Source organism: Moschus berezovskii, chromosome 3 (assembly GCF_049115385.1).
Source record: "Moschus berezovskii isolate FMDL1 chromosome 3, NW_MosBer_1.0, whole genome shotgun sequence".
Taxonomy (NCBI): domain Eukaryota; kingdom Metazoa; phylum Chordata; class Mammalia; order Artiodactyla; family Moschidae; genus Moschus; species Moschus berezovskii.
Window position 1 is genome coordinate 5,884,004 of NC_142462.1, and position 24,999 is coordinate 5,909,002.

Below are 24,999 nucleotides of genomic sequence, written 5' to 3' on the forward strand. Positions count from 1 at the left end.
TACTTCACTTACCCCATATCCCCTTCTCAGGCAAATTTCATAGAGACAACATTGCTTTTTGACAAAAATGATGGTGATACAGGAATGACTGTCAAAACGAGAGCATGTACATTCTCAGAGTCAAAAGATCCTCAAACTTCAATAACACCTTATATAAAGAAACATAGCAAATTCCAACACAGGATACACACAACAAAATTAATTCATTTATCAGAGACCAATACAATTTTGAATATGCATTTTCCAGAAGGAAGCAGGGGGCAACAGAAGCCACCTGCAACTGTGAAGCCTGTGGAAGTGAAACAACGCATTACAAAATCCCCACCAAATAGGAATTCTAAGTGAAAAACAAATGCTTTATCCAAAAAGAAAGTTGGTTCATGGTCCAACATATAGATATTTATTTGTATATATTTATATAGAGAATGATAAAAATCAGCTTGCATGAGGCTCAGAGTCTATCTACTTTGAAGTTGTATCACACATACTATAAGCAATTTACAGAATTTGTCATTTGCGTATACAAGAATTGCAAAATGACTTAAAATGCACTGAAATATAGGCTGCTTAAAATGTCTGCATATAAACCTCCCAGGATTTACAGGGATTGGCCATAATCAGCATTTGCCAGCATGGAATAAGAACTACAATCAAGAAAAAGGAGACAAACCCAAGAAAAAGGGGAAAATTAAAAAAAAAAAATTCTCTTTTATTATTTCTTATTTAAAATTTTTATTTTTTATTTAAAATAATGTTGTTGACTTGCAGTGTTGAAAATTTTGTTCTTGCGCCCAGCCAGGGGTTTTGTTTGATGATAGTTTATGTTTTGTAGCCTTTTGATCTCTGCTTACTTTCTGCAGAGGAAATCAGTCTTTAGTAGGAAATCAGTGGTGTCTGTGGTCAATATTCACTATACCGAGGACGGTCAGGCCAACCCCTGATCAGTCAGTGAGATGATGCTTTGAGTAGCCGAAAGAAAAGGAAAAATATAGATGTTGCTATTAGAAAATGTTCTATCACTTCACACTAATTCTCTTGAAATAAAAGATCAGCGATTTGCCCAAGAAAATGTTATGAACAAAGCGTGAGACAGCCTCTTCGTTTATGCTTCGGAAAGCAGGCGCTCCTTGTGTAGGTAATTAGAGTACAGTGGGTGCAGAGTGGTGCTTGGAGTTTAGGGTCAACTTTGCTGTCCGCTCCGTAGATTTTACAGGCGATTTGCTCTTTGCTTTAAGAAGAGAAAGTGATATTGGAAAAAAGTCAGCACTTTAGACTAAAGCAAAGCACCCTTCACAAAGCCACAGACAAGAAGCAGGACAGAAAGTCCATGGCTTGTAGCTATCCTCGCACCTGCGGAAGAAGTTATAAGATATTCGCTCATCTCGAAGATTTCCAATGCTCCTTATTAGGCTGTTTTAAACACATACATATATATATTTAATTAGCTCGCCAGCTTGGCTCTGGTGCCCATGAATGTCTTGGCATGCACTGCAAATAACAACACATACAAAGTATTTCAGTCCCAGGAAGTGGTCTTGTTTGCTTTGTCTGTTTTCAAACCATGCCATTTCACAGTTGGGAACACTGAGAGGAACAAATGCAGATACTTTTTCCTCAAGCAATTCTGTGAGGATTAATCCCTATAGTCACTTGGTTGTTCCTAAATGGGTGTTTAAAAACACATCCCGTTTTACCACTGCAAGCATAAAACCCCAGGAGGTAAAAACCAAACCAAGGGCAGCAGGCTTCTCAAGGGCAAGGAAAATAGGCTGGAGTGTGTGCATTTGGGCATCTGCTTTTAGAGGAAGAGTTTTGTCAATATTTTATCCTTAAAATCTGAAGAAAATTTAGCATTATCAAGAACTGGGCATGTTTGACAGCTCTCTGAGACTACATAAGGGAGGGAATGAAATTGTCCTTTTGCATTTTTCTTCACATATTTTATCCATGAATGTAAATGATATACCTTTACTAGTAATAATCATTATTGATAAGAAAACAAAAATATGATGGACCTTAAAGCATTTCTTTTCTTTCTTCCTTTATTTTAATTCAAGAAAACTTAAAAGGGTTTGAAGGGAGTGAAGGCAGGCAAATTCAATCTTTTGAATATTTCAGCTAAATCATGTTCAAGTCCTCATTGGTAGTGACAGAAATTAAGGTGAAAGCACACACTCTCAAAAAGTCACTGTAGAGTAAATATTTAGGGTTCTAAAGGGGTGGTTTAGCAGACTCACATTAATGTTTCCAATTAGGTTACTTGAGTGTAGCCATTGATTTGCCTTGTTTAGGGGGTGAGTCATGAACACAGAAACCTGATGACTCAAAACCCAAGATCAGTGGTGGGTCTCTGGAGTGTGTTGCTTCACTCAAGCTGGGTGGCAAATTTCAAAAATGCAAAAGTAAAGGTACAGTCCACGTGTGGCTCTAAACATAAAGATTATGCAAGGAAAATATAGACAATCCATGTAGAATCACTTGCATCAGAACCAAAATTAAATATTTGCCCTTGTTATCTTTGAAGGGAGACTCTTTGACAGGAATTCATTTAATTAAAAGAAAGAAATTCATGTAATTAAAAGGAAGAAAGAAACAAAATGATTACATGACTCCTTAAATTGCCAGTAGTACTTGACACAAAGTATGTCTGATAGTGAACAAAGGTTTGAAAAATACTAAAAACAATAAAACCAAGGAAAATGATTCACTCTTCAAAAATGATATTTTGTGAAATAATGTTTCCTTTTCAGTATAAGCATTGCGGATTGGCTCAAACTTGCTGAAACTGTGAATTAGTGCCTCCTTTCTCAACTAATCAACCCTTCACAGGAGATGTCCATCATTCTTGAGAATGATGAGATTCGAAGGGAACAGCTACCATTCTGACACAACATTTTATATTACACTGTGTCCAGTATGTGTGAATTAAAACAAAATTTACATGGGCAGTATAACTGCTGCTGCTGCTGCTAAGTCACTTCAGTCGTGTCTGACTCTGTGCGACCCCATAGACGGCAGCCCACCAGGCTCCCCTGTCCCTGGGATTCTCCAGGCAAGAACACTGGAGAGTATAACTGCAAACAAACCCAATTACACACTGTAAAGAATATGTTAAGGTTAATATTTTGAATTGCCATCAGATATTCAATAAATCATCGCAACACATAACATTTTTTCAGATTGTAATCATTCATCCACTTTAGACACTTGCATTACTAGCATATTGTTCATTAAGTGAAATTTATTTCTGTCAAGCCAATTATGTTTTATTTTTCCCTATACAGTAAATTCTAGAACAAATCTGTTTTGTCATCAAATCACAGATTGTTTCTCTCTTCTTTCTAAAGGTTTTATTCATGTCTCGAAAGAAGGGATATGTCCTTCTTCATCTTTTTAACCCCAAAGATTTCAACAGTGAAATCTGAGACTCTAAAATGCTATACTGTGTCCTATGTAATTTTAACAAATAATCGTCATAGTCAATTTCATTTAGATGCACACTATTCTGAATATATAGGAATTCCCAAGTGGTGCTGGTGGTAAAGCCAATGCAGAAGATGTAAGAGATCTGGGTTCAATCCTTAGATGGGGAAGATCCCCTGGAGGAGGGCATGGCAACACACTCCAGTGCCCAGAGAATCCCATGGACAAAGGAGCCTGGAAAGCTACGGTCCCAAAGAGTCAGACACAACTAAAGCCACTTACCACACATAAGCACACATTCTGAATATAATATTACTGTATTATCAAACATGCTGTGGTTTATTCTAAAGAAAATTAAAAAACAATACATTTTTGTAAAGTGCAAACTTTGGCTACTCATTATGCTCTATTGTTGTTTTTGTTTTGGAATGATGAGAATCAGGATTGCAATCAGGAGCCCTGGATTTCTAATTTCCTCTGCAGCCACTCACTTCTGAAATCTCAAAAAAAAAAAAAAAAGTATTTATTTCTTTGATGTTTCCTAAAATGTGCATATCAACTGTTTGCATTTTATTGTTTTATATATATTTTCTCAAGAGGAGGCCGGAAATTGTATTTGGTCATCTGTTTTGCTTTATTTGGTTTCCTTTTGCTCTGTGCTCAAACCAAGCTAGATAACCTGTTTTTCCCTAAAAATGATCATTCATTTAAGCAACTCTTCCCCTCAGATAACCTGTATCCTGCTGTGTCTGTTCCCATGAAGTAGCTGTAAGCTCTCTCTCCTCTAATCTTCCTGGTGATTCTGGTTTTGCCTCTCTTATGGCCTTAACAGGGCTCATATTGACTTATAACTCATTATATTTGTATCTTACCCCACTGATTACACTGTAAACTCATTAAAGGCAAGAATAAAATTTTAGGAATTTTTTTATTATTCTTAAAGTGTAAAGCAATGCCTTGAGTTTTTAAACTTTTGTCCCCAACACAAAATACCCTGTGAAGATGAAAGGGAGATGCTATTATCCAAATTATGCCTAGGAAATGTGCACATAACATGCTTCGATGAGGAGCAGTCTAACAGAATCTGAAGATTTTTCTCTGATTCAGAATGTGATTTCATGACGTCCTTTGACTTCAGTGTAATAATGACGCCTTTCATTTGTTTTTATGTTTAAAGATTCCTCAGTGCTCTCTCAGGTGCAATTTCTCATGCCTTTGTAAGGTAGGGTGAGGAGGGATTTGCTCCATTTTGCAAATGGAAAAGTCTAAGAAGTCTTCTTAGAAGTCTCATGAGTACAGGCACTTAGGTTTCTTCTTCAGCCCTTTTTGTTTCTCGTGATAGTGCATCACACTGCCCTCACTGGGATGCGGATAAACAAGACCGCTGCCCAAGACCGTGTCTGTGACAAACGAGTTTGGCCAATGAGAAATAGGAAAGAAAAAAGCTTCAAATATTTTATCTTCACTATGTACAACAATTATTTCAGAGAATAACAGAAAATTCCATCTACTTCTTTTATAAGAAACAAGACAAATAAGAACCTATCACAACAATGCAGAGTTGAGACCTCGGAGTCCTTTGAGATCAGGTGGAGAAGAAACTATTTACCCACGTTCTCAGTCACTGCCTTCCTCCTGCCTTGATTGACTCAGCACAGCATACGAACTGGAAAGCCTGCCTGGCCCTTATCTGTTTGCAGATGGAAGGACTTGGCTCCTTTTTTGCACCTTCCTTTTTAGATGGTTCCATCTGAACCCTGCATCTACAGCCATGAGGCTGGAAGACACTGGACAGATTGAACAATGCTGCACCCTCTCCTTCGCGCCAAACTGGAAGATTCAGCACCTACCATGTGTCAGGGAATACGTATACATGTGACATACAAATATTGTCTTAGTTTACCCTCTCATTAGGCCCATACAGTGAACACACAGATTGGGAAAATGTAACTTAGTGGGATGGAATAACTCAATCTAGGTTACACAGTTAATAGGTAATTAAACAACGGTACAGAAATGAGGACACAGCAAAGCAGTCAGATCAACTCAGGGTCTGGATGTGCTTTTTTCTGAAACTCCCTCAGGCATTGCAACCTTGCCTCAATGCCTCCACATGTTAGATTAAGTTGTGAAACTATTATTTAAATATACAATAATCTTTTCAGAGAAAATGCAACTTGCTTTAGGGAAAAAATAAACTTCTTTCCCTAAGACTGAACTGATAATTATTGGATATGAAAACATCAGCTTGTTTTCCCTAAACATTAATAAATAAAGTTTGTTTTGTGCCATACAGTATGCCAAATGTCTGATGATATAATATTATTTTGAAATTTTCATATTATAGTCTTTTAGATCTTAAAGGTTCCTCCAAATTCATTTAAATATTTGAATGAGACGTGGTCCCACCCTTCTTACATGTTCTCTTCTTTCTATGAACTCTTTTCTATATTTTTAATCTAAATTTGATAGCCTGGAACCAGGAAAAGTTAAGCTGATGTTCAAAGTACCACCATTAGTGATGGGAAGAGAAAGACAACCAAAACTTCTGACCACCAGGGAAGATATGGGATGTGGATATTTAATTCAAAGAAGTAAGCAGAGCATTGAGACAACTATCTAGATAATTTATCGCATCTAAATCTTGCCAGCTCTTCAAATATCCTCTTCCTCTGGGCTGAGACTGTTTTGATGGATTAATTTCCTATGTGAGGACAACTCTTGGTTTTGAGCTGGGAAGAGTCACAATTCAGGGAACCGATCCACAGATTTAGGTATAATCCTCATAGGTTTTTATTCTTGTTTGAGTATCTAGTGGGATTAAAAGGAGCAAGAGAAGAGAAAGGACACAACTTATGTCCTGCTGTGGCTCTCTGATCTGGCTCCAGAATCTTAATTTTCTCAAAGTGAATATTTGTGATGCTTATCCTATGAACAAACTTAAAATAGAAAATTTCCAATAATAAAAGAAGCAAAACTGAAATGCCTGTGAAGAGGCCTAGGTTACAGCTGTAGGGACAGACAGGCCTTGACTAACCTCTTTTTTATTATAGGTGTCAGCTTTATGATATGAAATTAGCTGTGAGAAAATCTGAGCTATCTTTTAATTCAGGTTTGCATATACTAAATCACGACTTAAGGGGAAGGGTCAAATAATAGGATGATTTTATCCTATAATTTTTTGAAAAAAATATTTTTTTATTAGATTCCTATGGAACTAATGCCAATTTCTTATAGAGATCCATTTTTTAAAACAAATGTGCTTCATTTTGACCTAATACATAAATCGCCTATTTTGCCCAGGCATATTGGCAGCAGTTGTTTAAATTTCCTTTCCTGCTTTCTGTTAGTCAGCAGATTTACACCTCTATTCTAGTTACGAGGCCTCTTGTAGCTGAGGGAGACAAGCACAGCTGCCCATGTACACAAAGGTCTAGGTGACAAGGTGAAGAAGCGATACCCCATTCACCACAGAAGGTTCCAGACTTTTTTGCTTATAGCAGGCTTTTGGGGTTCATACTTTCCACAGCAACTCAAGAATGGGCACATAAAAGTGAAACTGCCTTCCGCCTTCTAGGACCACAGTGCATCTCAAAACAGCACATTTTCACTGTAATTGATTCATCCAAGGAAGAACTGATATTGGTGCAGACAAGTTGATGATTAGGACAATAGCAGCTAATATTTCTTTACCTCTGACTGTGGTCCCAGGAGGCTGCCACAATCATTCTGCTGATTAAGGAACTGAAACTGAGAGGGGTTATACAATACACTGTGCTCAGAGAGCAGGTGAAGGACTGCTACTCAGGAGTTCTGTCTGAGGCAAGAAACTGATTTGCATCTTCAGATATGTTTGTCTGAGCACTTAAAGAAGCACATTCAACTCAAGAATAATCTACGAGGACGATTGGTGCCAAGGTGGGATGGCTTTGCTGAGTTTTGATCCCATCACAAGTAAGGACAGTGTCCTAAGGGTGTCCCTAGCTTTTGTAATTTGCTTTATTTCAATCACTGAGAGTTTAACCTATACTGGATCTTTTAATGCAGATAGGATTCTGAATTCATACAGAAATGCTCTCTCGGACTTTTTTGAAGCAGTCATATGAAATAAAACACGGTTAATATGTATAAAATCCCCCAGAGTATTGACATTCCCTGGTGCCCCTGGTGAAAATACCATTGCTCATCACTTTGATCTCCCTCCAAATTGGGGGCTCAGTCAGTCACATTATAGAGAGGAAAAGTAATTGCATGCAATTTTATTTAAAGACTTTATATGTGCTTGATTTATTTAATCAATATAAATTTATCAAGATAACACCCAATAAGAATAATCTGATGGTCAGATTCTCCAACCAGCTCCCAGGAAATAAGATAAAATGCTCTTAATTTCAATGCTACTAGCAATTTCTAGGGACACCACTTTCATCTTAGTGCTTTTAATATACATACACACATATGTGTATATACATGTGAGTTTTTTTGTCATAAACTTCACAATTACACAAAACTTTTACTTTTCCTTTGTTTATTTGTTAAATATATTTTCTTTGTTTTCTCTCTCAAGAGCTGTCTGACACTGGCTTATTTTTAAATTTGGGCAATTTAAAATATCTTTTTCTCATGAGAAAAGTAATAAATCATCAATGTACAAATGTTATCAATACAAACAAAATAATCAAATAATTTGATGGGCATTTTCATATTATTTCTTGTCATTTTCTATGTAAATATCTCAGATTGACTTAAAATTTAGTATTCTTTATGTTTTCACTTTAAAGTTCTTTGTCCTATATTTTTTCGCATTCTATTACATATTGCTTCTTTTCTAATTTCATTAAACTTTCTTTGAAGACATGAGTCTAGAAGGTGCTTACTATCCATTGTATGGTTTTGCCATGTGCACTGGGACACTTCCCTCCTATTGGTCCTCTGAGAATTTCACACTGTGGGCAGAGCTCTGTGATATGCATTCCAGTTCACAGGTCTGGGTCTGCCTCACTCCTGAGCTCCTTGGATTTTCCTCCAAGAGCATCATCTCAGGGCCAACTTCAAACCCTGAGACCGATCTTTCTTGCCAATTTCCCTCCAGAAGGGAAGTATCAGTTCACCCTGCAAGCAATGATATAGCAGAATACCTGAGTCACTGTAACCTTGCTGACATGTGTTGATTATTGAGTGAAAGTGAAAGTTGCTCAGTCGTGTCCGACTCTTTGCAACCCCATAGACTATACAGTCCATGGAATTCTCCAGGTCAGAATACTGGAGTTGGTAGTCTTTCCCTTCTCCTGGGTATCCTCCCAACCCAGGGATTGAACCCAGGTCTCCCACATTGCAGGCAGATTCTTTACCAGCTGAGCCACATCTTTGCCTAATTACATTTGTCAAGTTTTCAAAATTGACTAAGGATTTGACTGGGAATGCAACAAATCTACAAACACTTTTGAAAAACTTGACATATTTCCAGTACTGAGATTGTTCATCCAAAAACAGCATATTTTCTCATTTATTCAAACCTAAACTCTTCTAACAAAGTGTTCTAATCATTTTCATATTTATACTACTTATTTGCTATACCCTTTTCTTTTTACTACTGAGGATTATATATTGTGCTGCAAATATTTTCTATTTGGTTATTGCTGTCATATGAAGAACTGATTTAAGTTTATATCTTTGCCTTGAGCTTATCAATATTACATGATCACTTTTGATATCTCTAAGTCATTTGGAGTAGATTACATAATCATTTGCATCTCTAAAATGGACATTTTCACTTCTTTCCCTGAGTATTAAACACAAATATTTCCTTGTTTATTACACCACTTATTAGTTACACTTCATTTAATCAAATGTTTTAAATTATTTATAGTACAATGTTACTTTCACTTGTATATTTTGTAACTTTAAACCTTCTTTAGTAACTTTAAACCATCAGGCCTCTGTTTTTGTGCTAATCTTCCTGTGTCAAATTTTTCTTTTCTGCTCAGCTCTTTATTTAATTGAAGTTCATTTGGATATGTAGCCTAAATTGTAATATCTTTTTTTGTTATTTATTAAATAAATTCACCTTTAATTATTATATTTTAATTCATCAGATGTTATTGTATTTTACTATTTTAGAGCCTTCTCTGTTTATATTTATGTTCCTTTATTGCCCTCTTTATACATGGTTATTTCAGAGAACCAAAAAGTGATGACCTCACTCATGTGCCAGGTTTACTCTGCGAGATGTTTAAAATATATCATGACACAATGCTAAAATGTTATTTGGGGTACATGTGTCACTACCTCAGTTTTATAGATAAAGACTCTGAGGTTCAGAGAGATTTGTATGCAGCTCACTCAACAAACAAGTTATCTAGGAAACAATCTGTTATCTACTACTACTATGCCATTCTTATTATAAGGTTCTAAATCCATTTTGCTTTTCTCTCTTTTTAAAGCTTTTAATAATATTCTTGTTTATGTTTTCAGATGCACCTATGGGGTTGCAAGGAGTCGGACACGACTGAGAGACTTTCATTTTCACTTTCCATAGTTATTTTGTGATTTAAAATATTCGGAGGGTCTTTTCTGAAAGCTTGAATTTAATCACAATAGCAGACAGTATTTATAAATTCAGCTTCCCAAAACATATTACTTATTCAGGTCACAGTTCAAAGTCCTAAAAATCCTTTAAATTTTATTATTTTGTAACCAATAAAATCAACCATCTAGTTATAACCTTGGTCAAGAGAGCTGGTGGCTAATGTGGTATGGTTATGTAGGGGACAATTTATCATTAATCAGCATCAGTGTGACAGAAGAAAAAAAGGAAGCTCTGAAATTATGAACAGTAAAATGTAGTCAGGAATGAAGACCCATTCTCCCTTCTTTAGGTCATCACCTACACACAGCCAACTGCTGCTGCTGCTGCTAAGTCACTTCAGTGTGTCCGACTCTGTGTGACCCCATAGACGGAAGCCCACCAGGCTCCCCCGTCCTTGGGATTCTCCAGGCAAGAACACTGGAGTGGGTTGCCATTTCCTTCTCCAATGTGTGAAAATGAAAAGTGAAAGTGAAGTCGCTCAGTCATGTCTGACTCGTAGCGACCCCATGGACTGCAGCTTACCAGGGATTTTCCAGGCAAGAGTACTGGAGTGGCTTGCCATTGCCTTCTCCGAACACTTGTCACTTATCCAGAGTTGATCAGTGACACGCTCTCTATGTATATAATTTCATTTAATTCTCAATACCATGAGGATCATTCCTATTAAATAACTGAGGAAGCAGAGGTACACGCAGCTGTGAGTGATGGACATGAAACGAGAACAGTCTAACAACTGTGCCCACCACCTCCCCTGGTGAGAGAACCAACTGGTCTAAGAAGCACTTTCCCCTGGATTTCTGCCTCTTTGGTGGCGATGTAAAGAATCTGCCTGCCAATGCCGGGGACCCAGGAAACGCTGGTTCGATCCCTGGGTGGGGAAGATCCCCTGGAATAGGAAATGACAACCTACTCCAGTATTCTTGCTGGAAAATCCCATGGACAGAGGAGTCTGGCAGGCTACAGTCCATGGGATCACAATCAGAAAGACTGAGCTGAGCACGCGCAGCTGAAATGAATACACCTGTGACAGGCTATAGGTGGCAGCAGTGTTCCTTGGAAGAAGAAGCCCTTGCCTTTCTTGAGAATTCACGCTATTTTGACCAACAGAGTGAGGTCTTTCCAGCAACTTCTCAACCTTTGGTCATCTATCCAGATAAAACTCCTCTGGCAGCTTCCTGAAACCTTAAGGAGAATGAAATCATTCGTGACAAGATTTTAAAACACTGGCAAATTCTGCTTCATGGCGCCTCAGTCACAGAGCCCTAGTAATCACAAATGAACCTTGCAGAACCCTTAAGTGTCCATGCACTGAAAAACCCTTACAGCACAAAATGGAGCCTTGGTTTTGCAGACACAGCTAGTTACTGAATTTCAACCAGTTAAATATAGTTTACAGGAGAATTTAGCCAGTACAGACTCTTACTCTGCATAATTCGAGCTCTAACATAGCTCCAGCAGATCTTTTGACCTGTATTATCCAAAGCATTGCTTCAAATATATTTTTCATCTTATTCATGACTGCTTGATTTACATAGCAGCCATTTAACTGATAGAATTACAATGATCAAATTAATTTAACCTGTGTAAGCAGTCAAGTTGGATTATTAAACCAAAATCAACATTGAGGTCTGGATTATACATGTGACTCTCTACGTGGATATCGTGTACTATTTCCTCATATTTTAATTCAGGAAAATAATCTCCAGCAAGACACTGAGCCCCTCATCTACGTCCCCTCACCAGCTCTGAAATCTGTTGTAAGACCATTTCTCTAACTTTGACCACTTTTGGAAAGCTGCTACATTTGTAAGCCAGAGAGGAGCTTCCGGAGCCCTTGATTCTAGAAGCTGGAGCAGCTGCTGCCTGTCAATGCTCAGGTTCACATCATGTTGAAAACACAACAATCATTATTTCTCAGTTCAGAGAATCAGTATTCCTGCTGAGCAACCACACGTGGAAACATAACTACACCTTAACTATGGCCAGTTTTCTTATGAGTGCCAGCTTGAAGAGAACAGCTTCACAAAAGTCCAAAACAATACTGGAAAAAAACAATAGCAAAAGACCAGTTTCTAAAATTGTATTTTTTAGTATCACACACATGCACACACATCTCATAGTGTGTAATAAATTTTTTTCTCTCACTCATAAGAACATTTTAGAGAGAACAATTCTCATAATTAACTACACATAAAAATGGATATTTCTGCTTCTAGACTCAGACATTTGTTCTGGGATATGAACTTTTTAATAAGCTTCCTTGTAAGTCTGGCATAGGACATCTGCACTTTGAAAAACACTGTTTAGGAGTCTTGATCATTTTTGAAACAGAGGCAATGTAATCGATTTATGCAAATATAACAAAAAAGAAGACAAAAGCAAAGTTATATCTGCCCTCTCTCTTCCTTTTCTCCCCAGACAAGATGTCCACTTGTCCTAGGCACTTACAGGAAAGCAAAAGAAGTGGTGATCTCTGTAGCCAAAAAGCCATCTTTAGGGTGACTACTATTTTGTCTGTGTGTCAGGTTTCCCAGAAAATGGGACTTCTAGCACTGAAAGGAGGAATGCCCCAGGGAAAAGGGTACAATGAGGACTTCAAAGTAAGTGTAAACAAGTTGCTGTGGGGACCTGAATGAGGAAACAGCCAGTTCTGACTAAGACAACAGGAGAAAGTTTTATAAAAGAATCTGCATTTGAGTATGAGTCCAGCAAAGAGGGAAAGAAAACATCATTTTCAAAGTCATAGAGGTAAGAAATATCTGAAAAAAACTTTATGAAAGAGCAATTTAGAAGATTATGTGTGAGGGTTAGGAAATCAGGAGAAACAGCTGGAAATGAGACCTTGAAAATCTGTGATGGTGCTTTGGAAACGATAATTATTTAATACTTATGTTCTGTTGTGATGTGTTCCACATATTGAGATAGTCAAGATTTCCTTATTACCTGTGATGGTGTTATTAAGAGAACTGGGGAACACCAGAGGAAGAAAATTTCTTTTTGGTGAGAAAGCTAAAATAATAAATTCAAGTTTTGAATATTTAGGGACCTGATCTAAATATTTATTGCTTTGAAACAAGCCACCCTAAAACCTAGCTCCTTAAGACAATTTATTATTACATCTCACAGGTCTGGGGGATGGTCAGCTGGGGCTCAAGTCAAAGGCTGGCTGCCTTCAGTCAGCACCATATCTCAAGGCAGTTGCACTTGGTGCTCAATGACTGATTCTAAGGCCACAGCAGAGGCTGCCTATCCTCTTGTAGGAAAGGTCTGAAATTGGCTGGTGAGGCATTACTCCTTCCTATTTCATTGTCACAGCAGTCACAGTCCAGTCCAGGCTCAGGGTGGGGACAAGTGGCACATGTGTCAACAGCTGCTGTCAACCACTGTGCAGGGGCTCTGCTCTGCACACGGCTCCTGGGACAGACATGGCGGTGGTGAGGGGACAGCAGGAGCCCTAGTCTAGGTCTCCTGAGAGAAGTCAGGATTAGACTATCAATTTGTTAGGGGAATCACTGACCAAAACCACCTGCCTTGGCCAGGCACAACAGCAATCACTTGCATGAGTTATCTTACAACAGGAAGTTCTGTAAGGAACGTGGAACTAACAAGCTACCACCGACAGGAAGGATTTGGGAAAGGTCAAAAGAAGAGAGGAGATATCAGTTCATATGTCAGACCTATGAGGTCCTACCACCTCCCAGAATCCTACTCACTGGAACCCATCTTGGCTGAGCGATGCACAAGACACCAGTAAGGACCCCAAGTCACCAAATATGGGCCAAACAGGATGATTTGCCACAGACAAGCTGGCAACTAACCCCATTACCATAAGCCCAAGACTGAAAGTCATGTGGTAGAATTTCTCCTGGGTTCTCATACCCTGCTGCTCTCCACCCAGGTGTCCCCTCCCAATAAAGTCTCTTGCTGTGTCAGCACATGTGTCTCCTCGGACAGTTCATTACAGAGTGTTACACCAAAGCCCACTCTCAGGACATGGAATGGGTTTCCCTTTTTGCAACAGATTGAGAAATTTTCTAAGGAAAACTTAGTAGTTGAAATCATAGAAATGGATGAGACTGGAGCATTGAGAATGGGAAAATAACTACATTTAAGAGAGGAATTTAGTTGGAGAAGTCCACAGAGAGAAAGGGGAATGCTAACAGTCAACTTGAAGGGGCCAGAGGGGAGTTCAGGAGACCAGCAGCTGAGGGGTGGGGCTGTGGGTGTGACCTTTAGGGGTGTATCTGCGAGGCTGGGGTGGGACTGGGCCAGGCTGCATTCACAGCTTCATTGGCTTGTTGGCAAGGGTGTGGAGAGGGGATCCATAGAAGGGAATATAGGCTGGGTGGGGAAGGACAAAAGTAGGAAACTGGGGTGGTGGTGGATGGAGGGGATGTTTGGCTTCTGTATGAAGTAGATATTCTCCATGAGACAGAAAGAAATGAGTAGAGAATGGTGTAGTTTATTGAGGTACTTGGGGATCTGTTCTTAGTGCAGATGGAACTAAACCAGTTCATGCTAGAATCAGCACTTGTTACCCTCAGAACACCTATAGGACATTCTAAATGTTAGTTATTGCTACAAAGATTGGAGAAGAGAAAAACCTAAGGGACTGCAAAAGCCAAGTTCTGTTTATTTGCTTTATGATTTTTCTTCAGTATTTTGGTCCTAATTGTGGATTATCAAATGTAGGTAGAATTTAAAAAATTAAAAATAAATACCATAAAGATACAGCTCAATTGGATAGTTACATGTGCATTAGCTTTTGAAAAAATATCTGGTAAAGTAGTTATATATTTTGTGATATACAGATAATAAAAGACTATTTTTCCATATTTTTGACATAAATTTCTGCTCTAGGAAAATTGAGTAATTTGACTGTTATAATATACATTCAGAATTATTTTCAGCTAATACTTTTCCTTCAAAGAGAGACAGAATTACTTTGACAGAACGAAGTATGAATTAGGAACTGAGTATTTCAAACTAAATAGTTCAGTCAACTAAGTAAAAACTGTGATGAAAATAAAAGGCCAACAGCCCAGCTTTTGGTAACAGGTTGGTATTATAGTGTCACAGACACCATGGATGACACATGCCTCCCTATGTCAAGTGAAAAAACAAAAGGCTAACATAGCTCTTGGTCTATAAAGGCAAGATTTCAATTATTTTTTCTTCATCATGTCTTGCCTTTAATAAAACAGGAAAACAAAGATGCGTGGTCAGTGTAATTTACAAATATTTTGTTTTCTCACAAATAAAAATATAAAAATGATTAACTCTTTGAAGAATGGAAGTATGTCTTCCATTTTTGTATCATTGTGCTTGGCATACAAGCTCTTGAAAGGATGGAGAGTGAATAAATGAAGCATGGGTATTGAAATCAGCTTTATTTGAATATAACCTTGAAAATCATAAAGTGAAATTACAAATCAGGATGTGGGTGTTAGAATAAATATTATATATATATATATCTAACTCAAATACTTTATCTTATGCAATAATTGTGCAAGCACAGAGACTTACACATGAATAAAATGAGTGGCTGGGCCACCATAGCTTCTGCACTAGAAGTTAGAAAACATTAAATGTATATAAAATATTTTCCAGTATTCAATTGTAGAAGAAAATAGAAATGAAAATTTTGGATGTGTTTCAGATTAACCTTTGCTATTGCTGATAATTTTTAGTGGAAATGGCTTTGGATGGATACAGGCTTCCATGAGCAGTACACCCTGTTCCTTTAGAAGAAGCAATGGGTGAGGCTGGTGATGGGTAGAAAATGAGTGGTGATTTCTCTTTGAAAATTGTTAGATTTGTATAGCTTTTGCCATTTAGCACCAATCACAAGACTAAGAAAAAGATATTAAAATGAAATGAATCTTTTTAGAGTACATTATTCAATCCAAAATGTAAAGAATTTAGAAATAGAACTTTTCATCTTATGCTTAGAATCTTTCATCTGTGATAAGTAATTTGATTCCATAAAATGGATTTATGATTTACAGCTTGGAATAATCTATGTAGGCTAATAACTTCAGTTCCATGATTTGGAGTCCTCACCAGTTAGGCTGTAAATTGTCTGTGGAGTGGTCTCTGTAATTTTGCATATAGGATCTATGTTCTTCTTTTGACAGTGAGAAAGGGACAAAGACAATGTCTCCAAAAGTATAAAATCTTTACCAAATAATGGCTTAAAAAATAACAACCGTTAAGTTTGTGTGTGTGTGTGTGTGTGTGTGTGTATACATATATATGTGTATGAGAAGGGAATGGCAATCCACTCCAGCATTCTTGCCTGGAGAATTCCATGGACAGAGAAGCCTGGTGGGCTACAGTCCATGGGGTCGCAAAGAGTCGGACACGACTGAGCGACTAAGACACACATATATGTGTATATATATATATATATATACATATATATATTTTTTCAGCTATGGTTTTTTTCTTTTGGGAACAAAAGAGATGATAAAGAGGAAAATGAGACAAAGTCATACAAATCTGACTTCAAAGAAGCTGTCTCCTTTCAGCATGGCATAAGGTGCCATAAGCAAGACTTGCTGGGAAAGCTGCTTACCTACAACACAAGGACCCTTAATGAAGCTCAAAACAAATAGTGTCCATTAGCACATGAAGCCTAAGGATGAATCTAGGGTGGCATATATTATTTTTAAAATATTGTTTATAAATAAGGATTTAAAGATATACACATGCACATGGGCTTCCCAGATGTTTCAGTGGTGTTTACCAATGCAGGAGGCACAGGAGACACAGATTTGATCTCTGGGCTGGGAAGATCCCCTGGAGAAAGGGGAGAAATAGCAACCCATTCCATTATTCTTGCCTGGAAAATTCCATGGACAGAGGAGCCTGGCAGGCTATAGTCCATGGGGTCTCGAGTTGGATGCGACTGATATTATATATGTACATATTTTTACATATAAATGTAAAATATATATTTAAATGTTTATTTATATATAAATAATCCTGATAAAATGATGAAATTTTAAAAATCTAGTAGCTAAAAATAATTTGAATGTTAGCAATATAATTTTCTATTACAATAGTAGTATCAATAATTCTTCAATGATAAACTATAATGAGACAAACTCAAAAATGAGAAATTCAATATTTTATGCTCCCTTCATCCTAAAATACTGCATCAAGCATTTGAGCAGGATACAGAACAGTCTAGGGTGTTGTAAGGTACTGCTCATTCTATGCCAAGGTTAAAACTTCAGTGAGTTTCCATTGGCTGAATCAGTACATAAATTAATGCTATTCAGAATAGCTTTGACTTGCACAGCTGACTTAGGAAATGTGTGACTAAGCTTCTAAATTGGCATCGAAGCCACATTGACAGGAGCTGCCTTATCACTGTACCACTTTCTGCCTTTCACCCCCCTTACTTCCTCCCGTTACCATAATTACTTTCATCACAGGCAGCTGAAATTTCTCCTTCAAAACAGGAGCCCTTGGTAACTGGTCCTGCTTAAAGCTATGGGTCCCTGAAAATGTGGTGTGTCTGTTTCATTTACATGTTGATGAAGTGAAAGTCTCTTAATTTGGGTCATTATCGATACATAAATCTGTAGAGAAAATGAACATGCATTTATAATGCAACCAAATGCACATGATTTATTGTGCTTATAGAGTGTAAATACAGAAGGAAAAGAAGTCCAGCCTGCAGATTCCCTGGACATGAAGCACTGCCAGCTACTAATGGGGCAATTCACACCCTCAGGAAAGGTCAGTCTCCGACTCTCATAGCTCATCCTCATTTTAACTGAACTAGCTCTCCAATTTTAGAGAAACCGTCACACATAAATCTGTCTACACTGACCAATCTTCCTGTGGAGGGTTTGTGAGTGGTAAAATGGGTTTCCATACCTGATTGTGGACTTTGTTTGGGGATTTTGGCTACCTCTTGAGGGCTGGAAGTGGAGGGCACTCGCTGGTTGGCAGAGCTGTGCATGCTGCTGGGAGCTGCCACGGAGACATTCTTGCGAGGTTTCATATCTTGCAGCCACATGGGCGAGGCCTCGAAGGCCTGCATCCTCCGGGCGTGGCTGTTGGCGTTGACTTTTAGGTAGGCCTGGGCTTTGTGTTCCTGAAGCTCTCCATAATTGGCATCGGTCACCCTGCACTCATATAAGCCTTCATCCTTTTTCCTCACTTTGGAAATCTGAAGCTTGTGAGAGATGTCATTGCCTTGGACTTTCACTGTCTGAAAAATTGCAGGTAAAAAAAACAAAGTGCTACATCAAGTGATTTGATTCCCATGTCTTGTCCTGAGCTTGCTAATGTTGGAAAATTAAAAGGTCTTATTGGCTTCACAGCCACAGTCAGAAAGCTTTTTATTTCCTCAGCAGTCTAATTAGAAGATCTTATTTATCTTATTCTATGAGCACCTAGATTCACAAGATCATGGAAACATGAGTTCAGTCCGGCTGAACCAGATTCCATCAGCCACACGGTTTGCATTTGGTACCAGCTCTACCATGATCCCACCATGGGACTGGCCTCTGCCAGGTGAGCTCAACTGAATGAAACAGGACCTAATGCGTGAATAGTTTACAAAGCCTCTCTTCTTCACTGTAGGCTACCTACCACTCTGAGAGATCACAAAAACATGCTGTTGGTCACAGCTGAGTTTAAGTGAGAATGTGCTTTTAATCCCCACTTCAGGATGATTACTAAATGGACTGACAAAATGGACTTGGATAGTAAAGTTTTTACTCCAGCTGTTGGTGCAGTCTGACCTATAGTCATGGGGTGGCAAGACTCAGGGAGCAAATTAACATCACCTGAAATCCTATGACTCCGAGTACATGCCCCTGCAACCACAGAGTCTGTGTGCTGCTGGAACTTGAGATGCCATTAATTACAAACAGCTTTGATTTTCAAAATAGAAACTAACTCTCACTTCTGATATTGTTTACACCAGATTAATACCAAGGAGATATATATATAAATATATGGTTATATAGAATATATAAAATTCTATATAATATGCAATAGATCTGTAAGCATCTTTATCAGAAGAGGTAGATTTGATATACATCATATTATCATATTATCCATGACTGACAATGATGGACTTCATATGACATTCAAGATCTGCATTTGGATAATTTCCAAATTAATTTTAAAAGACAAAGAAGAGAAGTGAGAAGGCAGAAAGTTATTCCTGTACTGGGCATTACACTTTCAAATGGCCATAAATAATTTAGAAAATTTGGGACGTGTTCATCTGGTTTTTACATATAGAGTTGTAGATATAAATAGTTTTCAACATCTGAACCATAACCATAAGTATGCATTTATGTACATGAAAATTACACACAAATATTATTAAGGCTGTAAAACTAATGGGAAACAGTAGTTTCAAATATATTCTCAACCTAGTCTCCTGATAATGTTGGGGTAGTCAGAGTGCTTATATGTTGTTATTATCCCATTTTATAGTAAACTGAGGCTTAGGGGGTTTGGGTCAGTGCATGTCAATGTTGACTGTACACTAGAATCATCTGAGGAGGTTTAGAAAATACTCTCATTTGGATTAATGCAGAAACACTCTGTATCTCTCCAGGGCAAAGCTCATACTATATTTTGTAAAATCTCACCTGGGAATTTAAATTAACTGCTGGCTTGGGACCTATGTTCAAGGTTACACACTGCTTTCTACTTCTGTGTTTAGAGCTCTTTCCAGTTGACCAGACTGTATGAACTCTGGGCACTGATAATGCTGTTAGCAGTTGTGTGCATGACTATGCAACTAATTACATGCTTCTCTCGGTCTTCGGAGGATTGGGGTATAGGCGAAGAATAGAAGATGACTAGGAAATAAACAATCTAATTATATGTGTATACATAAACGAATATTTAAGAAAAACATCATTAATAACTGATCTTACCAATAAAGCTTTTCTAGCACTGTTGGAAAACAACAGATAATGTGATATAAGAATAATTAAATTGAAAGAGTCTAAAAAGTCAGTGAGTTTATGAAAAGAAATTGGGAGTTTCTGGTCTATATCTGATTTTTGATATTTTCTTCCATGCTGAGATTATACATTTAGATTAGATAATTTGATTGTATTATCATATTTTTACACTTTTAATTATGATGTAACCCCAATATTCTATCACTTTATATGCTCTTAAAATAGCCTTGGAATAAATTTCCTTTTAAAATGTGATTTTTAGATTCCTGATACACATAGTACTTCTAGTAATGGAAACTTGTTTACTAATTATCAACAAACTGAGCAATTCTATTAGTATAAAGTGATTCTAGATGGCTTCCTCTGAGACATAGTAATTTTTTTTTCTAATTTCAGACAATTATGACCAGTAATAACCAGCAGAGTAGAAACACATCTCTGTATTTTCAACAGGTTAACCTCCTCTAACAATGCTTTTATATTTATACTGGCTTTTGGTCTTATATTACATGATTTTGAACACTGGCATTAGAAATGCCAATGACATGGAAAGTCGAGTTATTTTCATTACAACTTCAACACCCTGTTGGATGTTTTAACTTTTTTTCTGCCTGGGAAGATTTTCATCTTTTACTTGCTACTGAAGGATAATTATTGATATAAATTTGAATGTACATTATTAGTATTGCTTCCTTTTACTCTTATAGTTAATAAGAGCAAGAAAGTGTCACATTCCTCTTGGGCTGCAAAATGATTCCAAGTAATTTTTCAAATATTTACGCCATTATGATAAATAATTTTATTGTATGAATTCTAAATTTGCTTCAATGTGTTTGTACCCAGTTAGGTAAGGTAAGACAGAGCCAAAGGGCTCTTGTCCTGCGTGTGCAAATTTCCTCCACTGGGAACAGTAAGTAAAAACACTTTTGAAAACCGAAATTCACTAACTGGTGCCCGAGTGCAGTGGTTGCGTTGACACTCACGCTGATCTTGGTCCCATCTCCGTCAGGGTCCCGGTCTGGCAGCAGCTCAGCCTGCAGGGAGGGATGGGGAGGGGGGCACACGGATGTTCAGACCTCGCCCAGCCGGAGCCCTCCGCGGCGCAAACCTGGAGGGAGGGGCGCTGCCCCAGCCACCCGCCAGAGGACCAGTCCCTGTGGCTGCCCTCGTGAACGCAGGAGCGGTAGCGGGGATTAGGGGACGGGGGAACTCGGCGGGTGGGGGTGGGGTGAGAAGTCGGGGCGGGCGCGGGCGTGCCCGGACTCGGGGGACGGGGACTCGGGAACTCGAGAAGCTGCATTCAGGTCAGTGCCCGGGGTGCGCAAGTCTGCGGGGGATGGGGGACCTGGGAACTCGGGGGACTGCATTCTGTCATTCCCTGCTGTTACTCCCACAGACCTTCACTCGCCCCCGCACATCCGCAGCCTCTTTTGCAGAACTACCTCCTTCTCTGTTCAGACCGTAGTTTCTCTACCCGCCCCCTCTTCTCTCCTCCCCTCCCCGCCCCCTCTCCGCTCGAGTCGCCTTGGGTTCCTCCGTCACTCCCCATTCCTTTTTTTCCGCCGTCACCCCGTCTCTCCTTTCCCCATCTCCCGCCTCCCTCCTCGGTCTCCTCCCACCTCCTCTCTCCCCTTCCATTCCCCCTCCCCTGTCTGTCCGCCTCCGGTTCAGTCTCCCGCTCCTCTCCATCTCTCTCCCCGCTCCCTCCCTCTGCGTCTGGCAGAGGTGGTAAGAACCCAAGGGGTTGGGGGTGGGGGTGATGGAAAAACCGACAGAATTTGCCCCCATCCCACCATACTGAAGGGATAGCGAGTGTCCGGGGATGTATCAACGCAGCAGTGCCATCACGGGCTGCTGACAATGTCCAGTACTAAAAGGTGGAGTCTATTCCCAGTTCTTAACCGGGATAGACTAGACAACCTGCTTTCCCTTGCGGTGTCGCCAGGACAGGGCTCACCCCCTGGCATCCCCAGGCGCCATCCTTGCTGCCAGGAGAGCCAGGGGTGTTCCCAGGGGCTCCCCAACACCATCTTGGTCAAGATCCCGGCTGGACACTCAGGAGTCTAAGTCAGTGAGTGGGCCGGACACCAAGCAGGCAATTCGGGTGACGCAACTCCGCTACCTGTGCCCCGGCCACATCGGCCCCAGGCTCCAGGTCCTCTGGCCCCCGCAGGAACCACCACTGGATCTCCAGGTACACCGAGGCAGAGCCGCTCTGGAAAGCGCAGGACATCTCCACATTCTGCCCCTCGGTTGCTGTCACATTCCGTGGAAACTCGGTAAATTTTGCTGCAAAACAGAAACGCACCCTTTTGGAACATGCACTATGCACTCCACTCTTGACAGCATCTCTTGTGAGCTCACTACATTTCCCTGGGTCTTTAAAAAAGAAAAAGCAACAACCCCCACCCCGCTATGATATCCCCGAGGCTCCCCCCCACCGCTTTCCTTGGCCTCTTTCTTGTCTTATTTTTGGTATTATGCCTAAATCATTTTGTTGTTGATCAAATCCAGATAATAGAAAGGTTAACAAGCTTGCCAATAACTCCCCTCTGCTAGCCAGGCTGCTCACAGTTAGATAAAAATACCTTTTGTCAGACTGCAGTATTCCCCAAAACTTACTGACGGATTCAGGGAAGTACATTTTACACAAATCTGTCAAGCTGATGCATGGAGAGAGCCTCTTATGTCCAAGTTTCTAAACAATCTGTGACTAACTGGATGTTCCATGTGATAGAGAAAAGATCACGATTACCTGTCAAAATTTACATTCCTGATATATATCATATTAGCAGTTGTGATTGGAGGGCTACAGCATTGAAACAAGTTGCACACTTTCTAAGCTGTGGATATTTCTTTCTTCCTTTCAAATTAACCTTCATATCTGTTCCCAACAAGCTATTGTACTGTAAATTGTCACACATCATGGGATGTAAGAATCACACACCTGGGCTTGGTTCAGATTAAAGATTGCTCTAAAGTCACTAGAGACATTTTCTTTTTTTTTTTTTTTTGAGCCTTTTCAATACAAATCTTGACACTGCTAGTTTGCAAGATTCATGGAGTCATGGTGAAACTCACAAAAATATGTTTCCTCTCTCCCAAAGGCACTTCCCTAACACGGAATGCATTGGATGGTTGTTCTTATCTTGTCTAAGAGGCACTCTGAGAAAGGATGATGATTCCTTAAAAGTCTAGGAGATATTTGTAGCTTAAGGAAGTGCACAGCTACAATGCGTACTCATGGGGAGGAGGACTGGGGGGCTGCAGGGTCGATTTAGGGTGGATGCACTTTGCCTCCACTTTTTAAAGCAAGGCGCCATCAGTGTCTCTTTTAAAAAATTATAAAATCCCAACATGATTTCTACTGAAATAGAACTGTATTTATACTTAGAGGAAAAGGGAGATGTTAAGAAGACATTCTGATCTGAAAAGGACTTTTCCGTTGATGGCATTTCTGTCTGCAGAAGTGATGCAGTCTTCTGGCAGTAGAGATGTGATCTGTTCATGGTGCTGAAATGATCACTGCAGCCTGCGAAGTCCTGAACAACTGGATTCAGCAGGCTGCTGCTGCTTGTAATGCATGTCGTGCCTTTTTATGGGTCCTCAGAGGAGTCTGTCCTTTGATAAACACACACGCAAACGAAGTCACACGGACACAGAAAAAGGAAACTCTAAGCCCATAGTGCCTACATAGAGGAGGGCTCGCCATGGAGAGATTCCATCCCCAGCTCTGTTTGCGATAATAATGTATGCAAGAGTGGTTACCCTGTGCATGCACACAGATAGAGGGAACACACACACACACACACACACTCATAGCTCTGTGTTTTTGCTCACCGAGGAACCCACCTCATTTTCAGGAACCAACTGGATTTGCTCTCAAATCTAGCTGGGCTACTATTAATAAACTTTAAAGAAAAATGCCAAACAGAACACTATTGTTTGTTACTTGCTAAGAACCTGACTACATCTGCCTGGCCGTTCTTTGAACGCAAAGACACACACACACACACCGCGAGCAAATGTATATTTACCAGTGAGCACATACTTACCTTGAGAAGAAAGCCCTTGCTGTACATATAAAACGGAAAAGAAAACAAATCCAACATATGCCAAAAAGATCCCCATCATTCCAAAAAGTGTAAGGTGGGGGGGGGGGTCACATCGGTGTATCCAACAGCCAAAAAGCTTCGAAAGAAAGGAATGCCACTGTCCGGCAGGCTTGGTCTCAGCGCCCAGGGTGCGGCGCTGCGAACATCCCGCCGCTCGCCGCCTCGGACTGCTCTAGGGACCCGGAGCGGGGACTGGGAGTCGGCGGCGCGGTCGAGGGCTGGTACTGGGCTCGGCTCTGGCGGGCTGCGCTTGCACACCCGGACCTCGGCTCGGAGTAGTGCTCGCCGCTCGGCTGCCCGCCTTCCGCTTCCTGCGGCGGGTCCGGCGTCAGCCCTCGGCGCGGGGCGCGGGGACGACGCGGGGCGGGGGCCTCGCGGGCTCGCGCCGTCTCCGCTCTTCGCGCCGCGGCGCCGTTAACTCCGTGCGCGCCGGGCCGCGTTCGGTCTACGCCCGCGCCCCGGGAGCGGCGGCAGCGGCGGCAGCGGTCCTTCCGCACGCGCTGCTTCCGGCCGCCTGAGCCGCTCCCGCCTCGGCGAGTCCCGGAGCACGGACTGCGGCGGGGCTACGAGGAGCGGGCCGGGGCCGCGGGCGGGAGGATGGGGCTCGCCGGGAAGGAGAGGGACGGGACTGGGCGAAGACACTGCGCCGGGGCGACGAAAACAGCCATTGGAGGGAGATGTCGCTTAACCAGTTATTAACTGCTCTAACCAGGAAGAGCGCAAGCTATTATTTCACCCGGATTTATTGCTGAGCAACCTCGCGCGGAAGAGAAGCGACTCCTACAGGGACCGTATCACTCTTGCTGGTGAATGAAGAGACGAAAAGTACGAAAAGTCACATATTGAGGGAATTTTCCAGAAAGAAAAGTCGTACCACATTTACGCTTTCATTTGTTTGTTTTTGTTAATTCATATACTACTTCGC

General features: G+C 40.2%; 1 protein-coding gene across 2 annotated transcripts; it reads right to left on the reverse strand.

Moving 5' to 3' along the window:
- Positions 1-821: 821 nt before the first annotated feature.
- On the reverse strand, positions 822-24,368 carry VSTM2A (V-set and transmembrane domain containing 2A). Of its 2 annotated transcripts, XM_088832013.1 has the most exons (5): positions 24,015-24,368; positions 22,082-22,248; positions 20,943-20,993; positions 17,903-18,239; positions 822-1,228 (listed from the first exon to the last, which is right to left on the reverse strand). In XM_088832013.1, exons 1-5 carry the CDS (start codon positions 24,091-24,093, stop codon positions 1,140-1,142), a joined length of 723 nt encoding a protein of 240 aa, XP_088688139.1. In that variant the 5' UTR covers positions 24,094-24,368; the 3' UTR covers positions 822-1,139. The 2 variants fall into 2 exon arrangements, with proteins under 2 accessions (XP_088688139.1, XP_088688137.1); XM_088832011.1 differs by lacking the exon at positions 822-1,228 and having other exon boundaries at positions 17,604-18,239.
- Positions 24,369-24,999: the final 631 nt, after the last annotated feature.

Bases quoted from the DNA above. Each gene is read 5' to 3' on its own strand.
- VSTM2A (XM_088832011.1), bottom strand. From the start codon at position 24,093: ATGATGGGGATCTTTTTGGCATATGTTGGATTTGTTTTCTTTTCCGTT. The intron at 22,249-24,014 runs GTAAGTATGTGC...TCTGTTTTGCAG, and splicing joins GCAAGGGCTTTCTTCTCAAG to CAAAATTTACCGAGTTTCCA. The intron at 20,994-22,081 runs GTAGCGGAGTTG...CCCTCCCTGCAG, and splicing joins CCGATGTGGCCGGGGCACAG to GCTGAGCTGCTGCCAGACCG.